The sequence below is a fragment of the Silene latifolia genome, chromosome 3, assembly GCF_048544455.1.
Source record: "Silene latifolia isolate original U9 population chromosome 3, ASM4854445v1, whole genome shotgun sequence".
Classification (NCBI taxonomy): Eukaryota; Viridiplantae; Streptophyta; class Magnoliopsida; order Caryophyllales; family Caryophyllaceae; genus Silene; species Silene latifolia.
In genome coordinates this window covers 119,174,033-119,199,287 of record NC_133528.1, presented here as the reverse complement: position 1 = coordinate 119,199,287, position 25,255 = coordinate 119,174,033, and the positions used below count along the sequence as shown (strand labels likewise).

General features: G+C 39.7%; 1 protein-coding gene across 1 annotated transcript; it reads left to right on the top strand.

The window, feature by feature from the left end:
• Positions 1 to 1,832: 1,832 nt before the first annotated feature.
• LOC141649581 (uncharacterized) lies at positions 1,833 to 2,426 on the top strand. Its single transcript, XM_074458267.1, has one exon. The coding sequence runs from the start codon at positions 1,833 to 1,835 to the stop codon at positions 2,424 to 2,426; it is 594 nt and encodes a 197-aa protein (XP_074314368.1).
• Positions 2,427 to 25,255: the final 22,829 nt, after the last annotated feature.

Genomic DNA, 25,255 nt, shown 5'->3' with positions numbered 1-25,255 from the left:
TTCAGTTGATACAAGACCCCCTCAATGAAGAATTGTGTAAGTCTGAAAAGGACTGTGCCAAAGATCTTGCTGATCTCAAAGTTGCCAGGGATCAATACTTGAGACAGAAAGCTAAATGTGAGTGGATGCAATCTGGTGATGATAACACTTCATATTTCCATGCCCGGATTAAAAGAAGAAGGGCCAAGAATAGGGTGTTTCAAATCAGGGATATGGATCAAAACATGTGTGCTGACCCTGATGCTATCCAGGCAGCTTTTGAGCAATATTATAAAGTGCTGCTGGGTACTTCTAAAGAGGTTACTAATATTAACAAGAAGGTTGTGGCATCTGGTCAATGTTTAACTCGGGTTCATTGTGACATTTTATTAGCTCCTGTAACTGGTGATGAGATAAAACAGGCTATGTATGCCATTCCAGGTACCAAATCCCCAGGACCTGATGGCTATACTAGTCAGTTCTTTAAAGATAATTGGGACATTGTTGGACCTGATGTGATTGCTGCTGTAAAGGGGGTTTTCCAGTCTGGACAGTTGTTAAAACAATGCAACAATACCATCCTCACTCTTATCCCAAAAACTGAGCTCCCTGATAGTGTCTTGCAATTCAGGCCAATTGCCTGTTGTAATACAGTTTATAAATGTCTCTCTAAGGTTTTATGTGCAAGGCTTGGCCAGGTTCTTCCTGATGTGATTAGTTCATCTCAGAGTGCTTTCATAAAAGGAAGAGACATTGTTGGCAATATCCTGATTTGTCAGGATTTGATCAAGTTATACAAGAGGAAGAGCTGTTCACCTAGAATCATGATGAAACTTGACCTACAAAAAGCTTATGATTCAGTTGAATGGAGTTTTGTGACTGACATGATGGAGGCTATGGGTTTCCCTTCTAAATTTATTCAAATTGTGGTACAGTGTATGACTACTCCCTCCTATTCTTTGGCTCTTAATGGCCATATTTTTGGGTTCTTTAAGGGACAAAGAGGGCTCAGACAAGGAGATCCCCTTTCTCCTCTATTGTTTACTATTTGTCTTGAATATTTGAGCAGAATTTTGGGGGTAGTTCAACAGATGGAGAGATTTAAGTTTCATCCTCTATGTAATAGGGTGAAACTCTCACACTTGTGCTTTGCTGATGACATGATTTTGTTCTGTAAAGGAGATAAAGCATCAATCACTCTGATGCTAAAAGCTTTTGACTATTTTTCTAAAGCATCAGGTCTAAGTATGAACAAGGGTAAGTCCAACTTCTACTGCAATGGGATTGATGAAGTACTGGTAAGAGAGGTTGAGCAGAATTCAGGGATTAAAAGAGGGACTGTCCCTTTTAAATATCTGGGAGTCAATGTCTCCCCTAAGAGACCTTCAATTCTTGACTGTACCTGTCTTGTTGAGAGGGTGGTGGATAGAATCAGGAGCCTGGGTTCTCGCAAACTTTCTTATGCAGGGAGGATTGTTTTAATTAGGGCAGTCCTTACTACCTTGCATAACTATTGGAGTAGAATCTTTATACTACCTAAAGCTGTCATTGGTAGGATTGAGGCAGTGTGAAGAGCTTACTTGTGGCATGGAACTGATCAAAGTGAAAGTCCTGCTCTAGTCTCCTAGGAACAGATTTGTAAACCAAAGAAACAAGGTGGCATGGGGCTCAAGGATCTGCACCTCTGGAATGTGGCCAGTATTGGCAAATATGCATGGTGGGTAACTCAGAAGAAAGACCATCTATGGGTCAGGTGGGTGCACGCTGTGTATATTAAACAGACTGATTGGCTGACTTAAAAACCTGGAGTGGGCAGTAGTTGGGCCTGGAGAAAAATTTGCCAGGTCAAAGAAATGTTTAAAGAGCTTTATACTGATGGGAATGGATTAGCACACTATTCTGTTAGTATTGGTTACAAATGGTTGAAACCTGATGGAGAGAAAGTTCCTTGGTACCAATGGGTTCTTAACAGATGGATTATTCCTAAACATGCCTTCCTGTGTTGGCCAGTGGCTCATCAGAGGCTACTCACGCAGGACAGGTTGTTCAGGATGAAAATTATTACTAGCAACAGATGCCTTTTGTGTGGCACTCAGGAAGAGAATCATAATCATCTCTTTTTTGAATGCTATTATAGCAAACAGTGTATTCAGTGTATCAGTGGCTGGTGTAACATAAAGCTACCTGACACAAAGTGTATCCAGTGGATGATTAATTGGAGGCAGCCTTCTGCTTGCAAGAAGATGGTGACTGCTGTGATCTTAGCTTGCTTGATGTACCAGATATGGCAGATGAGGAATACCAGCAGGGTGCATGGATTTATTTGGAGACCAACAGTTCTTGTTGACAGGGTGAAGCATGAAGTTAAGATTAGACTTAGACATTGTGATATTAAAACTCGAAATGCAAATGGATTAGACTGGATTGATCATCTTCAGAAGGCCTAAGTGATAGGTTTAACTTCTGAATGATGCTATTGTTTGTAATTGAGACATTCTATTTTTAATGAGAAGCTTACCTTTCCCAAAAAAAAAAAAGCTTACAAAATCGAACCCGACATCGAATATTGTCAAAACAATGACGATTATTCAAGTCTCGTTCTTCAAATCAATACAAAAGCGGCCTAAACGGCCTTTTCAAACCAAAACGGGTTCAAACACCCGTTCTTCAAAACATTTGACAAACTTTTTCAATGGTTAGAACACGTCTTTCATCGTGTGCTGACCCACGCCTAAACGGGCCTTTCCTTTTTCTATTTCCAAACCAGGGGAGAACCCTTTGCATCGCCAATAGGCTCGCGCCTCTTATGGCTGCCTGATGCAGGGTCTGTTCCCTTTCTAGCATTCGTCTAGGATGACCCCGACTTTGGTTAACCCAAATAAAAGACGGGTCAGATGACGAATATGCCCATTCAACATCATATTTGCAAAACGCCTTACTAAGACAAATGGATCACGTTATGCACCATAAACCTAATTCGGTAAATGGATGTTTAATTTCCATCTTGCATACAAATGAACCATAAATCCAACTTGACATCTTATACTTGATACTTGGATTAAATCAACCGACACAGAAAGCTCACATGTTAGGTTCAAACTAGTGGATGCGCATTCATGCATTTACCCGTTTTATCAATTTTTTCATTTAACCAACCAAGATCGATCAGTAGAGGCCGCTACCGCGGGTGGGATTGGGTGTCTGATTAAGGGGCTTCCCAATACATACCTTCACCTCTTACTCAGAAACTTTGGATAGTGGACGACCTTATCCAGGGCGTACAAGAGTCATTCTAGAGATAAGATGCTAAAGAGGGACGATTCCTTATCTTTAGTACCTATGTCAAACACCACTTTTTGCCTTGGTTGACCTAGGTATAAAGTGGATTCGAACGGGTTCCAAGCATCCCACAAATGCTTGGTGGCGACTCCGAACATCTCTAATCGTTTCGAGACCCTTGCCGAGATGAAACCGACCGATCTAAAATGATCCGGTCGAAAGCATTCTTACGCCGCCGAGCGTGGCTTTCAAAAGACCGCTATACGTCCAACAGATCGACTTGGCGTGTAGATGGGCCATGTCCACAGATTGGCGAATCCGCTGGGGACAACTAGGACACTTGTGTCTTTGTGATCCCTAGATGGTGAGACTCGAACGAGGCCTTGGTTGAAATGCATTAATTGATATTATGGTCAAGGTCGGGTTCCTTGTCCGGGCCCATAACCTAACCCTTTTCGACCAATTGGCTCGTCCCGTCGGCGTGAGTCTTCTCATCCCCGCATTTCGAATCCCGATTGAGTCAAGCATACCATTGACGTTACACATTTCTGTTTCGTCAAAGGGCTTTCATTTCCTTCGAGCACGAGGCTAGGGCACCCTCCTTACACATTTTGTTTGGATTGGTATCCCTCTCGAAAATCGGGGTTTGATTGCTTGGTGTGTAACCCACCCTTTTAAGCCAAAACCCGTGTCAGCATTATGCATAATATAATGAAACTGCGAGTGCTTATGTGTTATGTGATCATAAGTCCTTCCGTGTCATTTTCAAACTTTCAAAAACACCTTTTTGCGCCGTTATAATGGCCATTTAAAACCTTGGTCTTTCGTCGACCGTTGTTTTTCAAAACACCTTTCTAGGCCGTCGTAATGACGATTTTCAAACCCGGTTTTCTACAACCATTTCAACACGCCTTTCTAGGCTGTCATAATGATGATTTTTAAACCCGGTTCTCTACAACCATCTCAACACGCCTTTCTAGGTCGTCATAATGACGATTTTCAAACTCGGTTTTCTACAACCATTTCAAAACACTTTTTTACGCCGTTATAATCGCCGCGTCAAGACACGGATTTTAACCCGTCTCGCGCCGACAATGGCTCTTTGAAAACCCGAGAAAGGCACACACCCTTTTCTCGAGACATTTTCAACGTCCCGAGGACCATACACTGTCCCTGAGACCTTTTCAAACATTTCAAAACTCAATTTTCAAAACATACAATTTTGAATTTCAAAATTCGTCTTGGGAAGCAGTACATTGTTTTCCGAGCCGACTCAAACTCAAACCATCTTTTGGAAACAAACTTAAGACGACCTTTCAACTGATCGAATTTCGGAGATCCCTATTCTTCGGAAGCCGTCCATAAAGCGACAAACGAATCTTTTTGAAAATCTCTATTTTCGAAAACTTCAGTCCACCATTCCAATTCCGCCTCGTGTCTATCGAGTCGAAGCAAACGTACTTATGGGTCTTTACTTATAAGCCGTCTCACCATGAGACTCGTCCAATGGCGTCACGCCACCATGTTGGATGCGAGTCAAAGTCCGGTTAACACCGTCACGTTATAAATCGAGTCAGCACCGAGGTACCACACACGGTCATCCTCGTCTTGTTGAGTCTGATCTTGGTTCCGTCCTTTGTGTTGTCTGCGTTCAGTCTTTGAATCGTGTCGGATTGAGTTGTAATGTGAGTCGTTTTTCTGCCTCAGAACCATGGCCCCGTCTTCAGCTTCGTCCAACAACAACAACGACAACAGAGATGTTACAACTGCTCAGCTAGCCAGCCTACTCACTGCTCTTAAGGTCACCCTAGACCGTGTCGAGACCCGTATCGACACCCTAGAAAACAAGGAAACTGGAGAACACAACCCTCCACCCTTGACTGAAACTGAGAAAAGGCTCAAGCTCTTGGAAGAACAACTTCTAGCCCGGGGTAACAACATCCACCTTGAGAACAATCGAAGATTTGAACCCTTTGGGGATCAACTACCCGACAACTTTACCTTGACTGATGTGCCCAAATTCAAGGGAGTGGAGGACCCACTCAATCACATTCGAGCCTTCAAAGACTACATGGCCATAAAAGGGGTCAAACAGGAACTCTTCACCCGGATCTTTCCATCATCCTTGGAACCGATCCCTCATCAATGGTACTACTCCCTTGACTCGAAGAACCTCACTACCTGGGATGAGGTTGCAGTTGAATTTGCCAAGCAATATGCCGACAATGTCGAGATTCAGGCCAACACCCGTATTCTTGAGGTCCTAACTCAAAATGATAAGGAGGGATTCACGGAATTCCTAACCCGTTGGAGGAGAGTAAGTACTCAATTGGTAGCAAGCCGAGTGAGTCAACTTTGGTGGAAAAGTTTGTCAATAATCTCCGCCTGGTATATGCCAACTTATTGAGATACCAAAACATCAAGACTTTCCAAGATCTGCAAATCCTTGGAACCCGCATTGAAGACGACCTCCGAAAGGGTGTCCTAGCCAAAACCACTGGTAGAGGCTACCAGGGATCTACATCAACCGGATCTCGCCCTTCTGGTCAGACAAACAAAATTGACGAGGTCAACCTCCTCGAGCCAACCGCAAAAAGAGCTGAGTGCACTCAAAGAGTGTTCACCAACCTAGGGTCAACTTATGCAAGCGCCCTAAAAAGGCTTATGGACCAAGGGAAATTACAACCAATCGGACCCACCCCGGATTGGTCTGATGCTAAGAAATCCCGCTTCTGGAACCCTAATGCCTACTGCCAATACTACCAAGGGAAAGGTCATGACACGGAAACCTGTTTCAAGCTTAAACACGTCATTCAGGACATGATCGAGAAAGGGGAATTACCTTTTCCTCCACCGACAAAACCAAACAACAAGACAAACCCTTTGGGAATCCATGCTATCTCCGATGATGAGCCGACCTTAGACTGCTCACACCTCATCTTACTAATTGATGACGAGGTGAATGCCCTGGAGAAGGATGCATCGAACGGGGTATTTGTGTTCAGCGCCGCAATCATGCTTGCCATGTTCCAACAAGTTGAGGAGGCCATAGCCAGTCTCTCCGAAAGAATTACTCGACTGTACGATGCTTACCGCCGATTGATTTTCAATCCTCCAACACCGCGTCCGAGGGAGGGTCCCCCGAGCACCCAAAACTACCCTCACCAGGAAGGATTGCTCCCGCGACCATTCTGGCACGCACCCCACAATAATTTACCCCACAAAAATTACCCTCACAAAAATTACCCTCACAAAAATTTCCCTCACAAAAACTGCTCACCGAGGAATACCCCTCTAAGGTACTCTCGAGATCCCGAAGTCAATGGTATCTGGAGAGATGATGCTGAGGATGTCTATGTGATCCTGGGAAAAGAGAAGCAGGCAAAAGAGATCGGTCATCTTACCCGGTCCAGACGCCCCTATCAAAACCCGAACAATTCAACAGTCGTTCCAACGACGAACGACCAGGTTGTCCCAGACGTGGACACTCAACCAAAGGCTCCTGAAAATTCGATCCTCAAACAACTTCAAAAAGCAAAAGCCGAAATTTCAATTTGGCAACTGATTCCTACATCCTTCAAGCATAGGCAAGCTCTATTCCAAGCTTTGGGAAAACTGACTGTGCCCTCTACCTCCTCCCCTGAAGAAGTAGTAGCACACATGACAAGATATGTCCCCGACCTGAACAACCCGGTCATCTTATCTGATGAAGATATCCCTCCCTTCAGAGCCAACCATAACATGGCCCTATACATAACCGTGCAGTGCCTAAAAAAGAATGTGCCTATGGTTCTTGTGGATGACGGATCCGCGGTTAATGTCATTCCCCTCAAAACAGCTCATAAACTGGGTATCAAAGAAACTGATTTGGTCACAACCAATCAAGGAGTATGCGCTTATGACGGCACTCGTCGTAAGGTCGCGGGGCTTATCATCCTAACCATTGCAACCGGACCACTAGAAAGGCAAACCAGTTTTCAGGTAGTCGACATCGACACTTCCTTCAACATGCTTCTGGGACGCCCCTGGATTCACGCCGTCAAGGCAGTTACCTCAACCCTTCATCGTAAAATCAGGGTCCCTTTCAACGGGAAAACGTTCACAATTCCCGCTTCCCCGATCAAGGCTGTCATGAAAAAGGGAATAGCCTTCCAAGCTATTGAGGAGGACGATAGTGAGATGTGGGGATTCCAGGCTGTGAATGCCCTATCCGATGAATCAACACCCTTTGATTGTGACCCATTTGCCAACCTCACAGTCAACCGCATCCTGATGCGCCAAGGTTATTTCCCGGGTTTACCCCTCAATCCACTGAAGAGCACCTTACCTCCCTTGAAACAGGCTAAGGTCCCCAACATCCCCTTCGGGCTGGGCTATGAACCTACCGATGTAGATATCCAGGAGATAAACCTCCTAATTCGGGTTATCCTCCGTCCCTATCATTTGACCCTCAATGTATACTTTGTCCCCGAGGGAGAGTCCGAGCTCTACCATGGCTTTCCCGAGCCGATCTATGACTCTGTGGCCAAGGCCAGGCACCCGGGTGTAGAAGTCTTCCAAGACTGCTACTTCATCCCCAACAACACCGAAGCTGCATCAACCGAGTCCCAGTCGACCCCATGCCTCGACGGACAAGCTGTCACCCTCCTCTTCGGAGAGGATAACATCAAGCACCTCGACTATGAGGAAATCATCAACATTGCTCTAAAGGACAACCAGTTTGACCCCACCGCCTTAATCTCTAATACTGACCCAGAGAAAATTACACAGGGCTGGAGGAAAACTGTCAAGTGGACCGATCGCCAAGGCTGCATTCTCAAGATTACAACTGGAGAAGGCCCTATGTTCAAAGAGGGAAGTGAAGAAGAATCTGAGTCTGAGTCGGATTCAGAGTCTATCTTAGCTCCTAGCACTCCTGATGTCCCAGTCAATGTCCCCTTCCCACTGTTTTATCACAAGCTTGTGGCTGCTTCAGAGGCTGAGTCAACTAGGGTTATCCCAACTCCCATGGAAGGTGACAACTTGGAGCCTGTTCCAGGGGCCATATCCTCTGCTGTGTCGCCTCTGACTGCCCATGAGATGTCTGTCCTATCCGAGCTTTTCGCTTGAGTCAACTTAATGAACGCTAAGTTTGCTTATGACTCGTCACAACTTAACTGCAATGCAATTCTGAATGACTTTGAGGAATTTGACTTGAGTGACTACCCACCTCACTTAGCCAAAGAACTTAACAAACGGGAAACTAGTGTTGGAAAATGTGTCCTCAACAATAGTGCGATCACATGATTTAATATCATATTTAAATCTCATATTAAGAATACGTAAGGGATGATTCAATTATATAGTCAATTGATCAACATTAATCGGTAACGATTGGCTTGCTAGAGTTTGACGTTACTGTCGTGGGACGGTGGTGGTCAGTTGATCCCTTAAGGTCACACCTAAAGGATGATGCCCTTATCTGTAAAGTTGATTAATTGTATGACGATACGAGTTAATCAATTCCTTAAAATTGAACAATTCATTTGTGAGAGAGAATATATTTATCTTATTGTAATGGGATTAAATAAGATTTATTTTAGTAATAAAATGCTTTGTTACTAAAATTGTTTATTGTTTGAGAAACAATAGAGATAAGAATGAATGATTAATTATAATTACAAGATGTTGTGAATTATAATTAAATGACCCATTTTATTTATGTAATCAAGTATCACTAGTCAATTTGTTGTATGTAATTTAATTAATTTATAAAATGATATTTATGTGATAAATATTCATTAAATTAATTAATAACATGTAACATACTACATGTGACATATTGTGTGACAAATGACAAATTGACAAAATAAAATGGTAGTCAATTTTATGTTAAATGGACCGAAATATTGGTAGTGTAGGGTGTTGGGATGATGTTATTTTATTAGTAAAATTAGACATCATCATGGCTAGAAAAGACTAGCTTACACACCTATTGTATGGTAAAGAGCAAAAGTGAAAAGCAAGATGCCAATTTTTGGCTATTTTTCCTTGTTCCCATCGGTTGCACTACTCTCTTTTAAGAGAGTTTTGTTCTCTTATTACATACACTCAGTGGTGGAACTAGGGGGGCTAGCAGGGGCGGTCGCCCCCTCTGGCGAAAACATAATTTTTTTTATACTAGCTTGAGTTTTGAAAAAAAAAATTGAAAAAATGAAAAAATTTATCTATTAAACTATTCTTTCCAAATAATCTTTTAACTTATATAACAATATAACAAATAAGAAAAATTTCCTAAATACTATTTATTACCCTAAACCTATTACCCTAAACCTAAACTAATACACTAATAAAAAATATATGATTAGCCGAGCACTAACCCAGTAACCCACAAACTCCACTCCTCCCGTTATTGTCGATTCACGTCTATATGTCTAAAGCATTGGCAGGTAGGTAACCAAAGTCCAATTTGTGAGTTTTTATGTCAAATTAGCTTGTCTGATGCCTAATTCTCTAATGTTTAGGTTTTTTACAATTGTTTTTTTGTCAATTGCAGGGAAGACGGGAAGTTAGCCGTAACAATTAGCAAATAGCAATAACAATTTGATTTTGTATTTGCTCAAATCTCAATACAAAGGTATGTTCTCAAATTTAATTATTTTGATTTATAATCTTCTATTTGAGTTATAAGTTATGTATTTGTATTGTGCAATTTGTTAGAGAAGTAGACATGAACTTGAAAATTTGATCAATTATAATGTATAAACTAGTATTAATTGAAAATTTGAATTGTCATGCTTAATTAGATATAATTTTTATTTATAGTGTATTCTTTTTTGTGGTAGATGAGTAAGATTATACACTACATACTCATTCATTCATGACATGCAAAAGCTTTATGCATTTTTTCTCTCTACTCTTTCATCTTTCTCCAAAATTAGAGAAATGATGATCCAAATTGTTCAATCAAATTACTAATATTATTAGTGTAATATATGAGTATTAGTAATCAATTTTAAGGTAAACTACTAAACAAATATCTAGCAAATATTATTTAGTAGAGATAAGGGATAATCTTGGGTGCAATCAAGAGGAGTGGCTTCTATACTTGAAGTCTTTGGAGGATCATCCTAATACTCATCATAGCTCAAGAACAAGTGAAGGTAGGAGACCTTACTTGTGCCCATAAATCCGAAATTTTCAATGTAAGGGACATTGTTTTCTTATAAATCTTTTATTTTGTTATGCATACACTAGATCTAAAGAACAAATAATTAATAAGTTAATTAGTTCACTATTAGAGGAGTCTAATAAGAGGTATATAAACCTAACAAGTGGTATCAGAGCATAAGGATGTTGCATGCATAATTGGTTATTGTTTTTCCGAGTTAAAAAGTTAACATATAAAACTAAAAATTTGTGATTTATAAGTATAAGCCACGAAATCATCATGCATGTTATATATTCTGGTCCTAAAATATTTTTAGGTCATTTTTATGATTTACGGAAATTTATTGCTTATTTTAATGATTTTTGGTCATTTTATTACATTTTTTATGACTAAAATGGGAATTAAAATGCTAAAAATAGTTAAACTAAGTCTATGACCTTGAAAATTTTATATGACCTCACATGAATATTTTAAAAGTTGTGTGTAAAATCTCGTATTAATTGAAATAATATTGCATGATTTAAGATTTTTATGAGATAAAAATGGATTAAAAGAGGTTAAATGGTTAAAAATAGTTATATTTCGGATTGGGCCATGAGACTTTAATATGTTGTCACATGAATAATTTACAGAGTGTATGTAAATTTCGAGATTAAATGATCTCATTTAGCATGATTTATGAATTTTTAGTGTAAAAATGGCATAAATAGTGACTATTTTGGCATAAATAGCTAAAACGTATTGCATGGCATGAGAAAATTATTTTAGGTTGCACAAATATCCCACTTATCAGATCTAAGGTTGTAAAATTTATTGGATTAATTTTTGGATACTTTAAATGTTTTATGAGATAAAACCGATAAAATGCAACTATATTTTCTCAAAATTAATTCGAAAAATTTAACCATGATTTTTGATATTATGAGTGTCATGGAATTATTCCAGAATGTTCAAAAATTTAAAATTCAAGTTTTGAAATTTTTATAATTTAATTTGGATTTATTTCATAAATATTATGATTTTAAGGTAAAAAATGAGCATAAAATTAAATCAAGTTGAATTATTGTCAAAAATTTAGTGATGACTAATTTTTGAGTCCTAAAAAGTGTTAGGATAATTAACTTGAGCTTAGATGTGATTTAAGTGTTAATTAGTGATTTTAAAAGGTTATTATCACGCATTTCCATGAAACCGGGTTATATATACGACATAAGTTAAATAGGGCGATTTGGCACATCATTTGGCATGATAGGTACATATTATAATGCTGCATATTTCAATTGTTGAATGTCTTTTATTTATATAATTTTGAATTATGTAATTTTATCTTAGTATGGCCTTAGTTTTAATCGATATTACCCGTAATGAAAGGGAATATTGATTCGGTTGTAATTTAATGTGATCTCGTATCACTTTTATTTTATTAGTTTTTCCATTTTACAAATGTATAATAGGAATGCTTTGTATTTTATTATTATTTGTAATTATGGAGTATCTTCAAAGACGGTGCCATTCGGAAAGGTGATCCGACGAAGACGATGTTCTTGGGAGGCGTGCCAATTGAAGATTCAAGGGACCAAAGGAGTTGGTTTCCGAATATGTAATAAATTATTAGATTTTCTATTTTAGGAAGGCCATACTAGGAATTTACTTTATTTATTGCTTTGCATTTCTTTTAATATGTTACATGCATTGCCAAATCGCTATAATAACACATGCATATCATATTGAGTCATCGACCGTGTCAATTATAATTATCGTAGTTCACCGCTTTAGTTCACTTAAAACGTGATAGATAATAAATTGACAAGACCTCTCACATATAATAATTGAGAAATAGACTTACCAAATAGTAGAAACCATGAATCCCAATTTCATAAGGGAGTTAAGCCGGCTTTACCGTAATACAAACCTTGTTACGTTGGGTAATAAAAAGTTATTACATCGAAATTTGGATTGAGCTCAACGGAAGTATTCGTGACCGTAGTCGCATGTGTTCCGGGCTAAAGATAAGAATTAGAGTAATTTTTATCGACCGAGAGTTCTTGAAGTAGAAACGATTAAGGGGTTAATCCACCGAGTTATATTAATAAGGGATGACTCGGCTTACCGTACCCGTATTAATATGAATTTGGATCTCGGAATCATTTATATAGTTGGGTGGAGGTCACTATATAAATGCAATACTTATAGTGAAATTTACGAGTATTATTAAAACGATAGATGTTAATTATTTCCTTCATTTTCCGTTTTTGTAGTTAAATAATACGCAATGAATTCATCTAATACTCCTACACCAATCACCGTTGATACATGGCTCCAATCATTCAATGAAAAGTGCTCCGAGTATGACAATGATACGATTAGAGAATTACGCGTTGGCATTGGTCAGGATGGAAATTTTTGCTTCTTTACCACCTCCACACCACCCACTCCAATATTATTGCCTACCAACTTGGAAAGAAAATCTTGTGAAGAAAATCTAACAAAACCCAAGGCATCCTTGTTTGAAGAAACAAGGAGAAATATTAAACTCAGTGGGAGTTCTAGCAAGAGTGTCCTTGCAAATGAAAAGAGTATTGGTATTAATAAAGGGAAGGCAAAAATGGGCGAGAAACCCAAACTTGATTATGAATTGGAAATGGATAGTGGGATTACCAAGTCCAAGACCAAGAAGGGTGCCAAATCCTATGAGGAATGTCATTATTGTAATGTCATGGGCCATTGGAAGCGAAATTGCCCCAAGTATTTGGGAGATATCAAAGTTGGACTTGTTACTCCAAGTGGGACTTGGAAATGTGGAAAAACTAAACAAGAGTGATATGAATCTCCGACAAGGAAATGGAGCTAGGGTAGCCGCCACTTCAAGAAGGACTTATGTACTTGTTTTAGTTAATAGCTTTGAGTTATAATTTATATAATTGTTATTGTGTACCCACCTTGTCTAAAATATTATTTTCATTTCCATGTGAGACATGAAAGGATTTATATTTTGCCATCAAAGACAATTGTTGTATTTTGTTGAAAAATAGCCATGGCTGTGAGCCATTGATGCGTGTCTTTTATATAAGGTTTTTACCTCATTTTACACGCATTTCTGTACTTTTTATGTGGCATCTGGCTACAAATACCCCCGAATATTCTACTTTGGTCTGTTTATTGTAATTTGCAGGAATTGACCGAAGAGGAGCTAAATCGAGCCTAAATTGTCCCAATTGTATGCATTCATGGAGAATAAGGAACCGGAGCCTGGAAATCCAATACTTGGAAGACGCGTGAGCTGGATTCGGGAAGCATTCCAAGATTAACGTGCCTATATAGCTCGATCGAGTGGTTTTCTACTCGATCGAATGCTCTATATACTTAAGATTGGTCGATCGACCAGTTTAAGGAGCCAATCGAGGAGTTTTTGCAAGGAGTGCTCGATCGAGCGATTTGGTGATGATATTGTTCGATCGAGTAGATTATTTCTACTCGATCGAGGGGTTTTATGTGCTTTAGCTAATTTCCGCCTAATCATATTATGGGCTTTTGTAATTAGTCCATAGATTAGGTTTTAGGATGGATTTTAGTATAAGACTGAGGAGTGGACTACATTGCTCGCTCTCTCTCACGTTGGTTTTACTCTAGTTCTTGCTACTGTTCTTTGGATTTTGCCCTTCTTTTACTCTTTGCTACTCGGATTTGGAACACGATTGGTATTATCATTCTACTTTTATTCCTAATTTTATTTATTGCTTTAATCCCTTCTTCTCTTTAATTGCTATCATAGTTGTTTTATTGGAATCCTTATTAGTTTCATCACCATGTCTAGTTTTAATTATCAATTCGTCATTATCGTTAATTCATTGGTTATGAGTAGCTAATCGTCCTATGCTAAGACTATAGGGGATCCATAATATGAAGGGAGAGTAATCGATTTATTAGGTTAATGCTGGTACTGTCTTTGTTGGTTAAATGCTACAATTAACTGTATCTTTCTAATTGAGTCGACGCAATTAGACCTATAATTCTTAGTGATCCTTGACCTGGACCGAAAAGTTGGAAAAGGCGAGACTAGTAGCGAACAATGGAGTATTGCAGTGAGGGCGAAAGTTTAGCTGTTTACACTTTAGGGTGAACTAAGGACCGAAAGGTGACGTTCGCTACCCCTTAGACCGTATTAGCATTGACCTGAGACCTAGATTACTTGACCGGATGATTATGGTGAACCGTTTGTCTTAGCTATTTCTCCTTATCTATTTATTTCCTTCCTTTTATTCTCTTTTCCTTATTCCTGTTAGTTTAGACAATCACATTTTTAAACCCCCAATTTGGTTACCTTGGCGAACTTAGATTTAGCTGTTAAATTCCTACCTCTCTGTGGATTCGACCCGACTTCCCTAGCTATATTAGTTAGAGCCAGTTGGTTATTTTTGACAGGTACGCGACAGACGTGTTAAATTTTGGCGCCGTTGCCGGGGAGGTGGCGCAATTTTGTTGCTTTAATTAAGTTTGTCCCTTGTCTCAAGGAATTTATTCCTTGAGGCTGATCTCATTTCTGCAAAGTTTTGATTAGTTTTGCAGGTTAGTTGTTGCTTTGGAAGTTTACTTGCCAAGATACCTACGATTACAGAGCATACAGAGCCATGTGGTAGATGTGGCATGGAGGGGCACGATCCTATCTTGTGCATGGAAAGTATAGAGCGCGTTCTAGCTTATCAGAAATACAAGCAGGGAGTTCCTTTCTCTCAGCTATATAAAGAAATAAAGAATGTCTCTACACCCTCCACGCCGACTCCACTACCGATCCTTCCTTCTGCAAGTGAAGAAATTGCCGAATTAAAATCCATTATGATGAGCATGTCACGGCAATCTGAAACAGTTATATCGGAATTGAAAGAACAAGTCGCGCAGTTAACACTCGCGACAGACCAAGCCAAGCTTCTTCCAATATGCGATACAGTCAGTGCAATGAATTTTCAAAACGACCTTACTCATGAAGAAGACGAGGTTTTGATAGCTGACGATAACTCGGATGATGATTTAGACGAGTTTTTGGAGGAAATACTTGCTGCGTGTGCTGTAAACACTTGATCGAGTGACTTCTCTGCTCGATCGAGCAGTTTAACTCATCCTCTCATTCGATCGAGTAAAAATAGTGGTCGACCGAGAAGTGCAGAATCCAATGTTGGTCGATCGAGTGACAATCGTACTCGATCGAGTAACTATGCTGAAGAAATCACTCGATCGAGTGATAAACATGGTCGATCGAGTGAAACAGAAGAAGCAATTGGTCGATCGATTGATAAAAGTACTCGATCCAGTACTTTAAGTGGCGGGGATTCTAATTTACTATCTAATACCGCCACCGTGTCATCTTCCCCTGTTGTGGAGACGTCACACATTGATAAGGGTAAAGAAAAGGTTGCGGGGCCACTCATCGCTACCAGGGTGCCCTTTCCAAGTCGTCTGAAGGACGCAAATATCGAGCAACAGTACGGTAAGTTTGTGGACGTCGTGAAGAACCTCCAGGTAACTGTCCCTTTTTCCGAACTTGTTACTCAGGTACCCACTTACGCCAAGTTTATGAAAGACATTTTGACGCGTAAGAGAAATTTGAGTGAATTTGAGACGATTTCACTCATGGAAGAGTCCAGTAACTTACTTTTGAATAAGAGTCCGCCCAAAATGAAAGACCCGGGCAGCTTTTCTATTACTTGTGTTATAGGCAATATGGTTATTGATAAGGCCCTTTGCGATTTAGGTGCCAGTGTTAGTGTCATGCCCCTTCCTGTCTGCAAGAAATTGAAGATGAGTCATTTTAAAGTGACTAACATTACCCTACAGATGGCCGATAGATCTGTTAGGAGGCCCTTAGGTGTCTTAGAAGACGTGCCCGTGAAAATAGGCAAGCTTTACATCCCAGTAGATTTCATTGTTTTGGATATAGCTGAGGACACCCGGACCCAAATTATCTTAGGAAGACCATTCCTTTGTACAGCTGGGGCCGTTATTGATGTCAGACAAGGCCGTTTGACTCTTGCAGTAGGGGATGACGCTATCACATTCAGTCTGCCCAGTACTTTAGCTCACCCAATGATAGAGGACACCTGTTATTCGGTCGATATCATTGACGAGTCTGTTTATGACTTCTGGTCGGGTTCTTTTATGAAGGATCCACTAGAAGCTCTTATGCTTTTTGATGAGTGTGCAGATAGCCCAGATGACGATGACGCTGTGTTGGATTTGCTTGTTGATGTTTTAGATGAGCATGAGGGAGAACAGGTGGAACAAATGATTAGCACTCTTTGCTCCATTGAGGTAAAGGTACCGGAGCGTAAGCCTCTCCCTTCTCATCTTAAATATGTTTTCTTAGACGATACAGAGCAATATCCAGTCATCGTTAGTGCCAAGCTTAGTGATGATCAACTGACCTCTTTGTTAGCTGTACTTAAGAAAAACAGGAAAGCAATGGGCTATTCACTGGACGATATCACGGGGATTAGTCCCGATATTTGTATGCACAGGATAGAGCCGAGGAGGATCACAAACCTTGCGAGACAGGGGTCGGCGCACGGTGAACCGGAAGATGCGAGGATGTCGTGATGGCCGAGGTAATGAAGTCTGCTGGATGCGGTATTATTTATTCTGTTTAATTCTAAATGGGTGAGTCCAAAGTCATGGTAGTCCCGAAGAAAGGAGGGACAACTGTAGTTAAGAATGAGAAGAATGAATTAATACCTACTCGAGTAGTGACTGGTTGGCGGATGTGTATAGATTACAGACAGCTGAACGCCGCCACTAAGAAAGATCACTTTCCCCTTCCTTTTATTGATCAAATGGTAGAAAGGTTAGCTTCTCATAAATTTTTCTGCTATTTAGACGGGTATTCGGGTTCTTTCGATCCCTATCCACCCGACGATCGAGCTAAGACTACATTTACCTGTCCTAAGGGCGTTTTTGCGTATCGCAGAATGCCTTTTGGTTTGTGCAATGCCCCTGCCACCTTCCAAAGGTGTATGATGGGGATATTTTCAGAGTATATTGAGTCTATCATGGAAGTTTTTATGGACGATTTTAGTGTATATGGAAGTGATTTTTCTAACTGTCTGTCTAACCTTGAGAAAGTGTTGCAACTTTGTATTGAGGTTAATCTTGTCTTTGAATCGGGAGAAGTGCCACTTTATGGTCAACGAGGGAGTTGTCTTAGGGCACTTAGTTTCGATAGGGGAATAGAAGTTGATAAAGCAAAGGTGGAAGTAATTCAAAGAACTACCACCTCCCGTTAATGTTAAGGGGGTGAGGAGCTTCCTTGGTCACGCCGGCTTTTATCGCCGGTTTATCAAGGATTTCTCCAAAATTGCTAAACCACTTACACAATTTGTTACTTAAGGATGCCCCTTTTGTGTTTGCGACGCTTGTCTTTCTACTTTTAACGAGGTTGAAGCGGGCCTTAGTCTCTCACAACGCCGATCATCAAAATCCCCCAACCGGGACTTGCCGTTTGAGGTCATATGTGATGCGAGTGACTATGCACTAGGAGCGGTGCTTGGCCGGAGGAAAGACAAAGCCTTGAATGCTATCTACTATGCGAGCCGAACTCTGGATGAGGCTCAAGTGAAGTACACTACCACGGAGAAAGAGTCATTAGTGTAGTTTATGCCTTAGAGAAGTTTCGTACTTATTTAGTTGGGTCGAAGTCACCGTCTTTCTACCGACCATGCAGCTTTGAGGCATCTTCTTGCTAAGAAGGAGGCTAAACCACGGCTCGAGATGGATACTCCTCCTTCGGGAGTTTGATTTGCGATTAAGGACAAGAAAGGAGCCGAGAACGTTGTAGGCGATCACTTGTCGCGATTGATGCGACAAGAAGGGGAAGATTCTCTACCCATTGATGATTCTTTCCCTTACGATACTTTAATTGTTGTTATATCGTCTATTGTTAACCAAGAACCTTGGTATGCGATATAGCTAACTTCGTTGTCGGTGGCAAGTCGCCGCCGACCTTTCTTATCAGCAAAAGAAGCGTTTTCTGTATAACGCTAAGCAGTACTTCTGGGATGATCCTTACTTGTTTAAGGAATGTGCAGACGGTCTCTACAGACGGTGTATTCCGCAGTGGGAGACCAAAATAGTCCTGGAGGGCTGCCAATCCTCTTCATATGGTGGTCACCACGGTCCATCGCGCACCGTGGCTAAGGTACTTCAGTCTGGTTTTTATTGGCCTTCTTTGTTTGCTGACGCTAAGTCTTTTGTTTCAGCTTGTGATGCTTGCCAACGATCAGGGAACATTTCAAAGAGACATGAGATGCCACAAAACGGCATCCTAGAGGTTGAGGTTTTCGATGTCTGGGGCATTGATTTCCAAGGACCGTTCCCATCCAGTAAAGGTAACAGGTACATCTTAGTAGCTGTAGACTATGTGTCAAAATGGGTTGAGGCAATTGCTTCACCCCATTGTGATGCTAAGACCGTGATAAAGATGTTTAAAAAGATCATATTCCCCCGTTTTGGCGTCCCTAGGGTCGTCATTAGTGATGGGGGATGCATTTCAAATAAAAGAAACTAACTTCCATACTGTCTAGAGTTGGTGTCCAACACCGGCGAGGTTTGGGGTATCATCCCCAAACTAGTGGTCAGGTAGAGGTCTCTAATCGCGAGTTGAAAGAGATCTTATCTAAGGTAGTTTCTAAATCACGGAAGGACTGGAGTCTTAAGCTAGACGACACATTATGGGCTTACAGAACTGCCTTTAAGACACCAATTGGTGCATCACCTTATAGGTTAGTTTATGGGAAATCGTGTCACTTACCTGTTGAATTGGAATGTAAGGCTTGGTGGGCAATTCGTGAACTTAACTATGATCCTAAGTTGTGTGGTCAGAATCGTCTTTTGCAGCTAGATGAATTGGAAGAGTTTAGGCTTAATGCCTACGACAGCTCGCGCATTTACAAAGAAAAGACGAAGAGATGGCATGACAAGAGAATCTTACCTCGTGAGTTTCATGTTGGGCAAAAGGTCTTGCTCAATGCCCGATTGAGATTATTTCCTGGCAAGCTGAAGTCCAGGTGGAGTGGTCCTTATACGGTGACAGCTGTTACCAAATTTGGATCCGTAGAGCTCGAAGACTCTGAGGGTCACAGGTTCAAGGTGAATGGCCAATATGTGAAGCATTACGACGAGGCGACTGAAGCAGACAATCGCGTTGAAGTCTTGCGCTTTGACGAGCTTGACGCGCCAGTTAATTGATGCCAGAAAGGTCGTGCGGGGCCTCTTAAACCAGCGCTCTCCGGGAGGCAGCCCGGACTGTTTTATTGTACTTTTGTTGAACTATTTATTTTTCTTGGCTTTACGTTGAACTTTAGACGCTGTTTTATTAACTTCCTATGCATTTTCCTTACTTTATATGCGTGTTTTGCAGGTCACAGTACTCGATCGAATGGTTTTATGCTCGATCGAGCACTTTTTGAGGAGGATTTCACTCGATCGAGTGATAATAGTCCTCGATCGACCAAAACCGAAACCATGCTTACTCGATCGAGTGGTGAACTGCTCAATCGAGTCCTTCCATGCAGCAGTTCATTCGATCGAGCTGTTCCAAGTGCTCGGTCGAATGGTTATGACCTCCAGCCGCTGTTTTACGTCTATGGAGCCACTGCTTGACTTTTCTTGACCTCCCATGTTCATGGTCGGTTTGGGGAGGCCCCTCCTTATGACGTTTTGTAAGTTCTCCGACTCCATTTATCCTTTTCTCCTTAGTTTGCATTTCTTTCCCTATTTTTGGTACAATGAGGGCATTGTACGGTTTGGTTTGGGGAGGTTTGCATCCATATCTGTGTCTGCATGTTTTCTTGCATTTTTGCTTGTACGTTCAATTATTTCCGCATGCATTGTTGTTTTAATTAATTCCAAAAATCATAAAAAACAAAAAATTTTAAAAATTTCATGTTTAATTTGAGTCGGAACGTTTGAACATTGACGCTACTTTGAACCCTTACTTGAGCCTGGCATATTCTTGACATTTAGTTGGCGTGATTATGTGCATAATCTACGAGTTTTTGTCTCTCTCTTATCTGAACGAATAGACTTGATTCTTTATGTCGGCAAGCTACATTACATTCTAAGGTTAGAGCTTATTAAACTGGTGACATTCATGACCGATTTCAATTAGGATGTGAGTAGTACTCTCTTTAAGACATGTAACATCAATTTGCATAAGCATGAGTCTAGTCTTCTTAATACCTGTATGCATTCGGTCTGTGGATGGTGACACATGTTAGGAGAGGCAGTCCCCTTTATTTCATTCTACCCATGAGCCTCACATAACCAAATTGCCTTTTTGTCCTATCAACTACTTTCTATAATACTTCCTACCCTAGCTGAGCTAGTAACGAGTAGTTCTTGGAATGTTTTATTGCAATATGGTTGTTTCATCTGATTTCAGAAGATGGTAGAAGAATTGAAGGGAAAGAAAGAGAAAAAAATGTTGAATTGAAAAAAAAAACGAAAGAAAAAAAAAAAAGCGAAAAAGAAAAGAAGAAGAAAGAAAGAAAAATCACATATGCAAAAGAACGAGAATTGTATAATGATTCACGCTCCCATGTCTTATCTATATTTTATGGGGAGTTGACGATTTCTGGTGTTTTGTGAGTTTAGTGCATAATTTTTGCACCATTTCATCTTGTTGTTATGAGTACGAAGTTGGGATGCAGTTTATATTTGGATCCGTTGTTGCTAGCCTGGCTATTAACCTCACATATCCAAATTCATTTTAGCCCCTTCTTACCCATTACCTCACTTACCCAAATGTAAGTCCTCGGCATGTGTCTTGGTCACTAGTATGGTTGGAATGCATATGTACGGTTGTAGAGACTTTATTCATGCTAACTGCATGCATGTTCTTATAGGTCGAGTTAGGTGAGTGTCTTATTTCTTCCTATCTTTCACATATATACTCACCTTGTGCCTAATTTTGAGTGACGAGCGACCCGTGAGAGTCCGACATCTTTTGAGTCTTGCAAGGTCAACGGTTCAGTAAGTTTGAAACATTGATTTAACTCGTTTGCACTTCTTATTTGCCACTTTGTCATTTTGTTGCATTAAATTGGTTTTAGTTGGTGATTTGTAGCCGATGCGTTGGTCCCGTTCCACTGTTATTTCTTAGTTGCATTCATATTTGCTTGGGGACAAGCAAAGGTTTGGTTTGGGGAGATTTGATGCGTGTCTTTTATATAAGGTTTTTACCTCATTTTACACGCATTTCTGTACTTTTTATGTGGCATCTGGCTACAAATACCCCCAAATATTCTACTTTGGTCCGTTTATTGTAATTTGCAGGAATTGACCGAAGAGGAGCTAAATCGAGCCTAAATTGTCCCAATTGTATGCATTCATGGAGATTAAGGAACCGGAGCCTGGAAATCCAATACTTGGAAGACGCGTGAGCTGGATTCGGGAAGCATTCCAAGATTAACGTGCCTATATAGCTTGATCGAGTGGTTTTCTACTCGATCGAATGCTCTATATACTCAAGATTGGTCGATCGACCAGTTTAAGGAGCCAATCGAGGAGTTTTTGCAAGGAGTGCTCGATCGAGTGGTTTGTTCTCACTCGATCGAGCGATTTGGTGATGATATTGTTCGATCGAGTAGATTATTTCTACTCGATCGAGGGGTTTTGTGTGCTTTAGCTAATTTCCGCCTAATCATATTATGGGCTTTTGTAATTAGTCCATAGATTAGGTTTTAGGATGGATTTTAGTATAAGACTGAGGAGTGGACTACGTTGCTCGCTCTCTCTCACGTTGGTTTTATTCTAGTTCTTGCTACTGTTCTTTGGATTTTGCCCTTCTTTTACTCTTTGCTACTCGGATTTGGAACACGACTGGTATTATCATTCTACTTTTATTCCTAATTTTATTTATTGCTTTAATCCCTTCTTCTCTTTAATTGCTATCATAGTTGTTTTATTGGAATCCTTATTAGTTTCATCACCATGTCTAGTTTTAATTATCAATTCGTCATTATCGTTAATTCATTAGTTCTGAGTAGCTAATCGTCCTATGCTAAGACTATAGGGGATCCATAATATGAAGGGAGAGTAATCGATTTATTAGGTTAATGCTGGTACTGTCTTTGTTGGTTAAATGCTACAATTAACTGTATCTTTCTAATTGAGTCGACGCAATTAGACCTATAATTCTTAGTGATCCTTGACCTGGACCGAAAGGTTGGAAAAGGCGAGACTAGTAGCGAACAATGGAGTATTGCAGTGAGGGCGAAAGTTAAGCTGTTTACACTTTAGGGTGAACTAAGGACCGAAAGGTGACGTTCGCTACCCCTTAGACCGTATTAGCATTGACCTGAGACCTAGATTACTTGACCGGATGATTATGGTGAACCGTTTGTCTTAGCTATTTCTCCTTATCTATTTATTTCCTTCCTTTTATTCTCTTTTCCTTATTCCTGTTAGTTTAGACAATCACATTTTTAAACCCCCAATTTGGTTACCTTGGCGAACTTAGATTTAGCTGTTAAATTCCTACCTCTCTGTGGATTCGACCCGACTTCCCTAGCTATATTAGTTAGAGCCAGTTGGTTATTTTTGACAGGTACGCGACAGACGTGTCAGCCATGTCACTTATCTTTATGATATACAAGTTTTAGACACTTCCAACACAAGCAAAGATATCTTCATAATACGATCCAAAAGACTCAAACAAAGTAATACAAATGATTTGTACATTTGACTTTTTCGATTAGGTTACATAAATGAGAAACGCATTAAAGGCTAGTGTCGACTAGATTTATTGAACCATTTGATTTTCAATCATATGGAATATGCGAATCTTGTCTCCTTTGCAATATGATTTGTACTTCCTTTAGTGGTAAAGGGACATGAGCAAATGATTTGTTGGGACTAATACATGCCAATGTATGTGTTCTAATGAGCATCACCGCAAGGGAAATTTATGACTATTTCGTCACTTTTAACGATGATTTAAGTAGATATGGGTATATTTACTTAATCAAATATAAAGTGAAGCATTTGAGAAATTTATGGAATTTCTAAAAATGACGTAGAGAACCAATTGAACAAAGAACTAAAGCATTACGATCCGATCGTAGTGGCAAAGATCTAAGTAATGAATTTGATCTATTAAAATATGGATTATGACCTAGTGTCACTACCCATAAAGATCAAACTAATATGAGTCGGTTTGAGTTGTTGAACTCAATTTTGGGAATTTGCAATCCAAAACGGACAAGTAATTCTAAACGGATGGTAAACCATGAGATACCTCAAATAGAGAGTCTATTTAACATATGACGTGGATCAGACTGGCATATGACAAGAGTCAAGCTGCCATGATAAAGCTGGTCTTTTGTGTGCTAACATGTCAATCTAGAAAAACTCCTAATACTCCACCATATATATGTTTGTAACTCACAAAGCTATCTCTCAAGAAGATAGATGTATTTCTGAGAGATAGAGTGGGAGTAGATTGGATCGTTACAAACATGTCTTATAGTTAAAGTGTTACTTTGTGAAAGTAATGGAATTATAGTCTATAAAGATAGAGTGGGAGTATAGTTCAGTGGGAGTTTAGCGCACATGTCTTATTTGTTAAAATATTGCTTTGTGAAAGTAATGGTATTATGACCTTATTCCAAATCGATCTTGTTACATACGAGCCATAGCATTACAATCCGAAAATTATTACTCAAGAGTAGATTTACTTCAAAGCGAGGGTCTCTTTAAAGGTAAATAGAGCTTCAGAGTATTCAAATGCATAAGATTGACATGAAGATGTTGATCAAGATTAATTTTGTTAGGAATTGCCGCATTTCATTTTAATGAAGAATGGCAAATAAAAATTCGCTTTTCTAAAATGGGAATTTAGAGAAGGAAGTTTTTCGAACACAAAATCTTAGATAAAGATTTAAGAGTCCTAACATCTTATGCATAGCTTTCTTAAGTGATCCTAGAATGATCTTAAGCAAGCATTAAAGGATTATACTTTTCGTTCATATGATAATAGTGAATGGTTTCATTCACATGATTGAAGAATCATGATTATACATGAAGTTAAGTGGGAGCTAGAATTGTTTCTCCATGTCTTATATGTTGATAACATATTACTTATTGAGAATAATGTACCAATTCTCTCTTCTGGCAAGAGTGATTGGGAGACTTGGAAAAGGATGCAAAGTATTCTAGATTTTGAATCTATGAGAGATAATATTGGCATAGAGTTGAGAGTCTTATGAGGATAAGATCTTTCGTATCTATTGAACATCAACAAGGTTGAATAGGCTATTCATGTTGATGGAAGTGGAATTACTATGATGAAGTCATAGTCATTCACTGAACCTATTAAGTTGTTGATTATATGAAATCGCTTTCTAATGTTTCCGCCATTAGAATGATCATGTATGCCAACAGACGCGCATGACATGGTGTGACATATGCTGAGAGCATAATAATTCAATGAAAGGGATAATTCCCATGATATGGCTTGTGAAAGCCTTAAAGAGCATCCTTGAGATTCTTGAGAAGGATTAAGGATTCGTTCATATGTTTGGATGATAAACTAAGTTAGGTGTTGAAGGGTTGCACAAACTTTAGTTTCCAAACTTAAAGGGATTTGTTGTAATCCTAGGATGTCTTATTGACGAAGGAGTAAGAGACTAAAAAGGTGTTTTAGTTTCACGCATTGCATATACTACAAAAGGAATCTAAGTAAATTGTGATAAAATGGTCAAGATAGGGATTAAGAGTGAATCCATCTACAAATGACTTTATCACAAGTTATGCGATAACAGTGGGAGCATCTTTCAAGTTAAAGAGCCCAAGTCTAGTAAG

Excerpts from the sequence above, each read along its gene's own strand:
- LOC141649581 (XM_074458267.1), top strand. The coding sequence starts at position 1,833 with ATGTTTAAAGAGCTTTATACTGATGGGAATGGATTAGCACACTATTCT.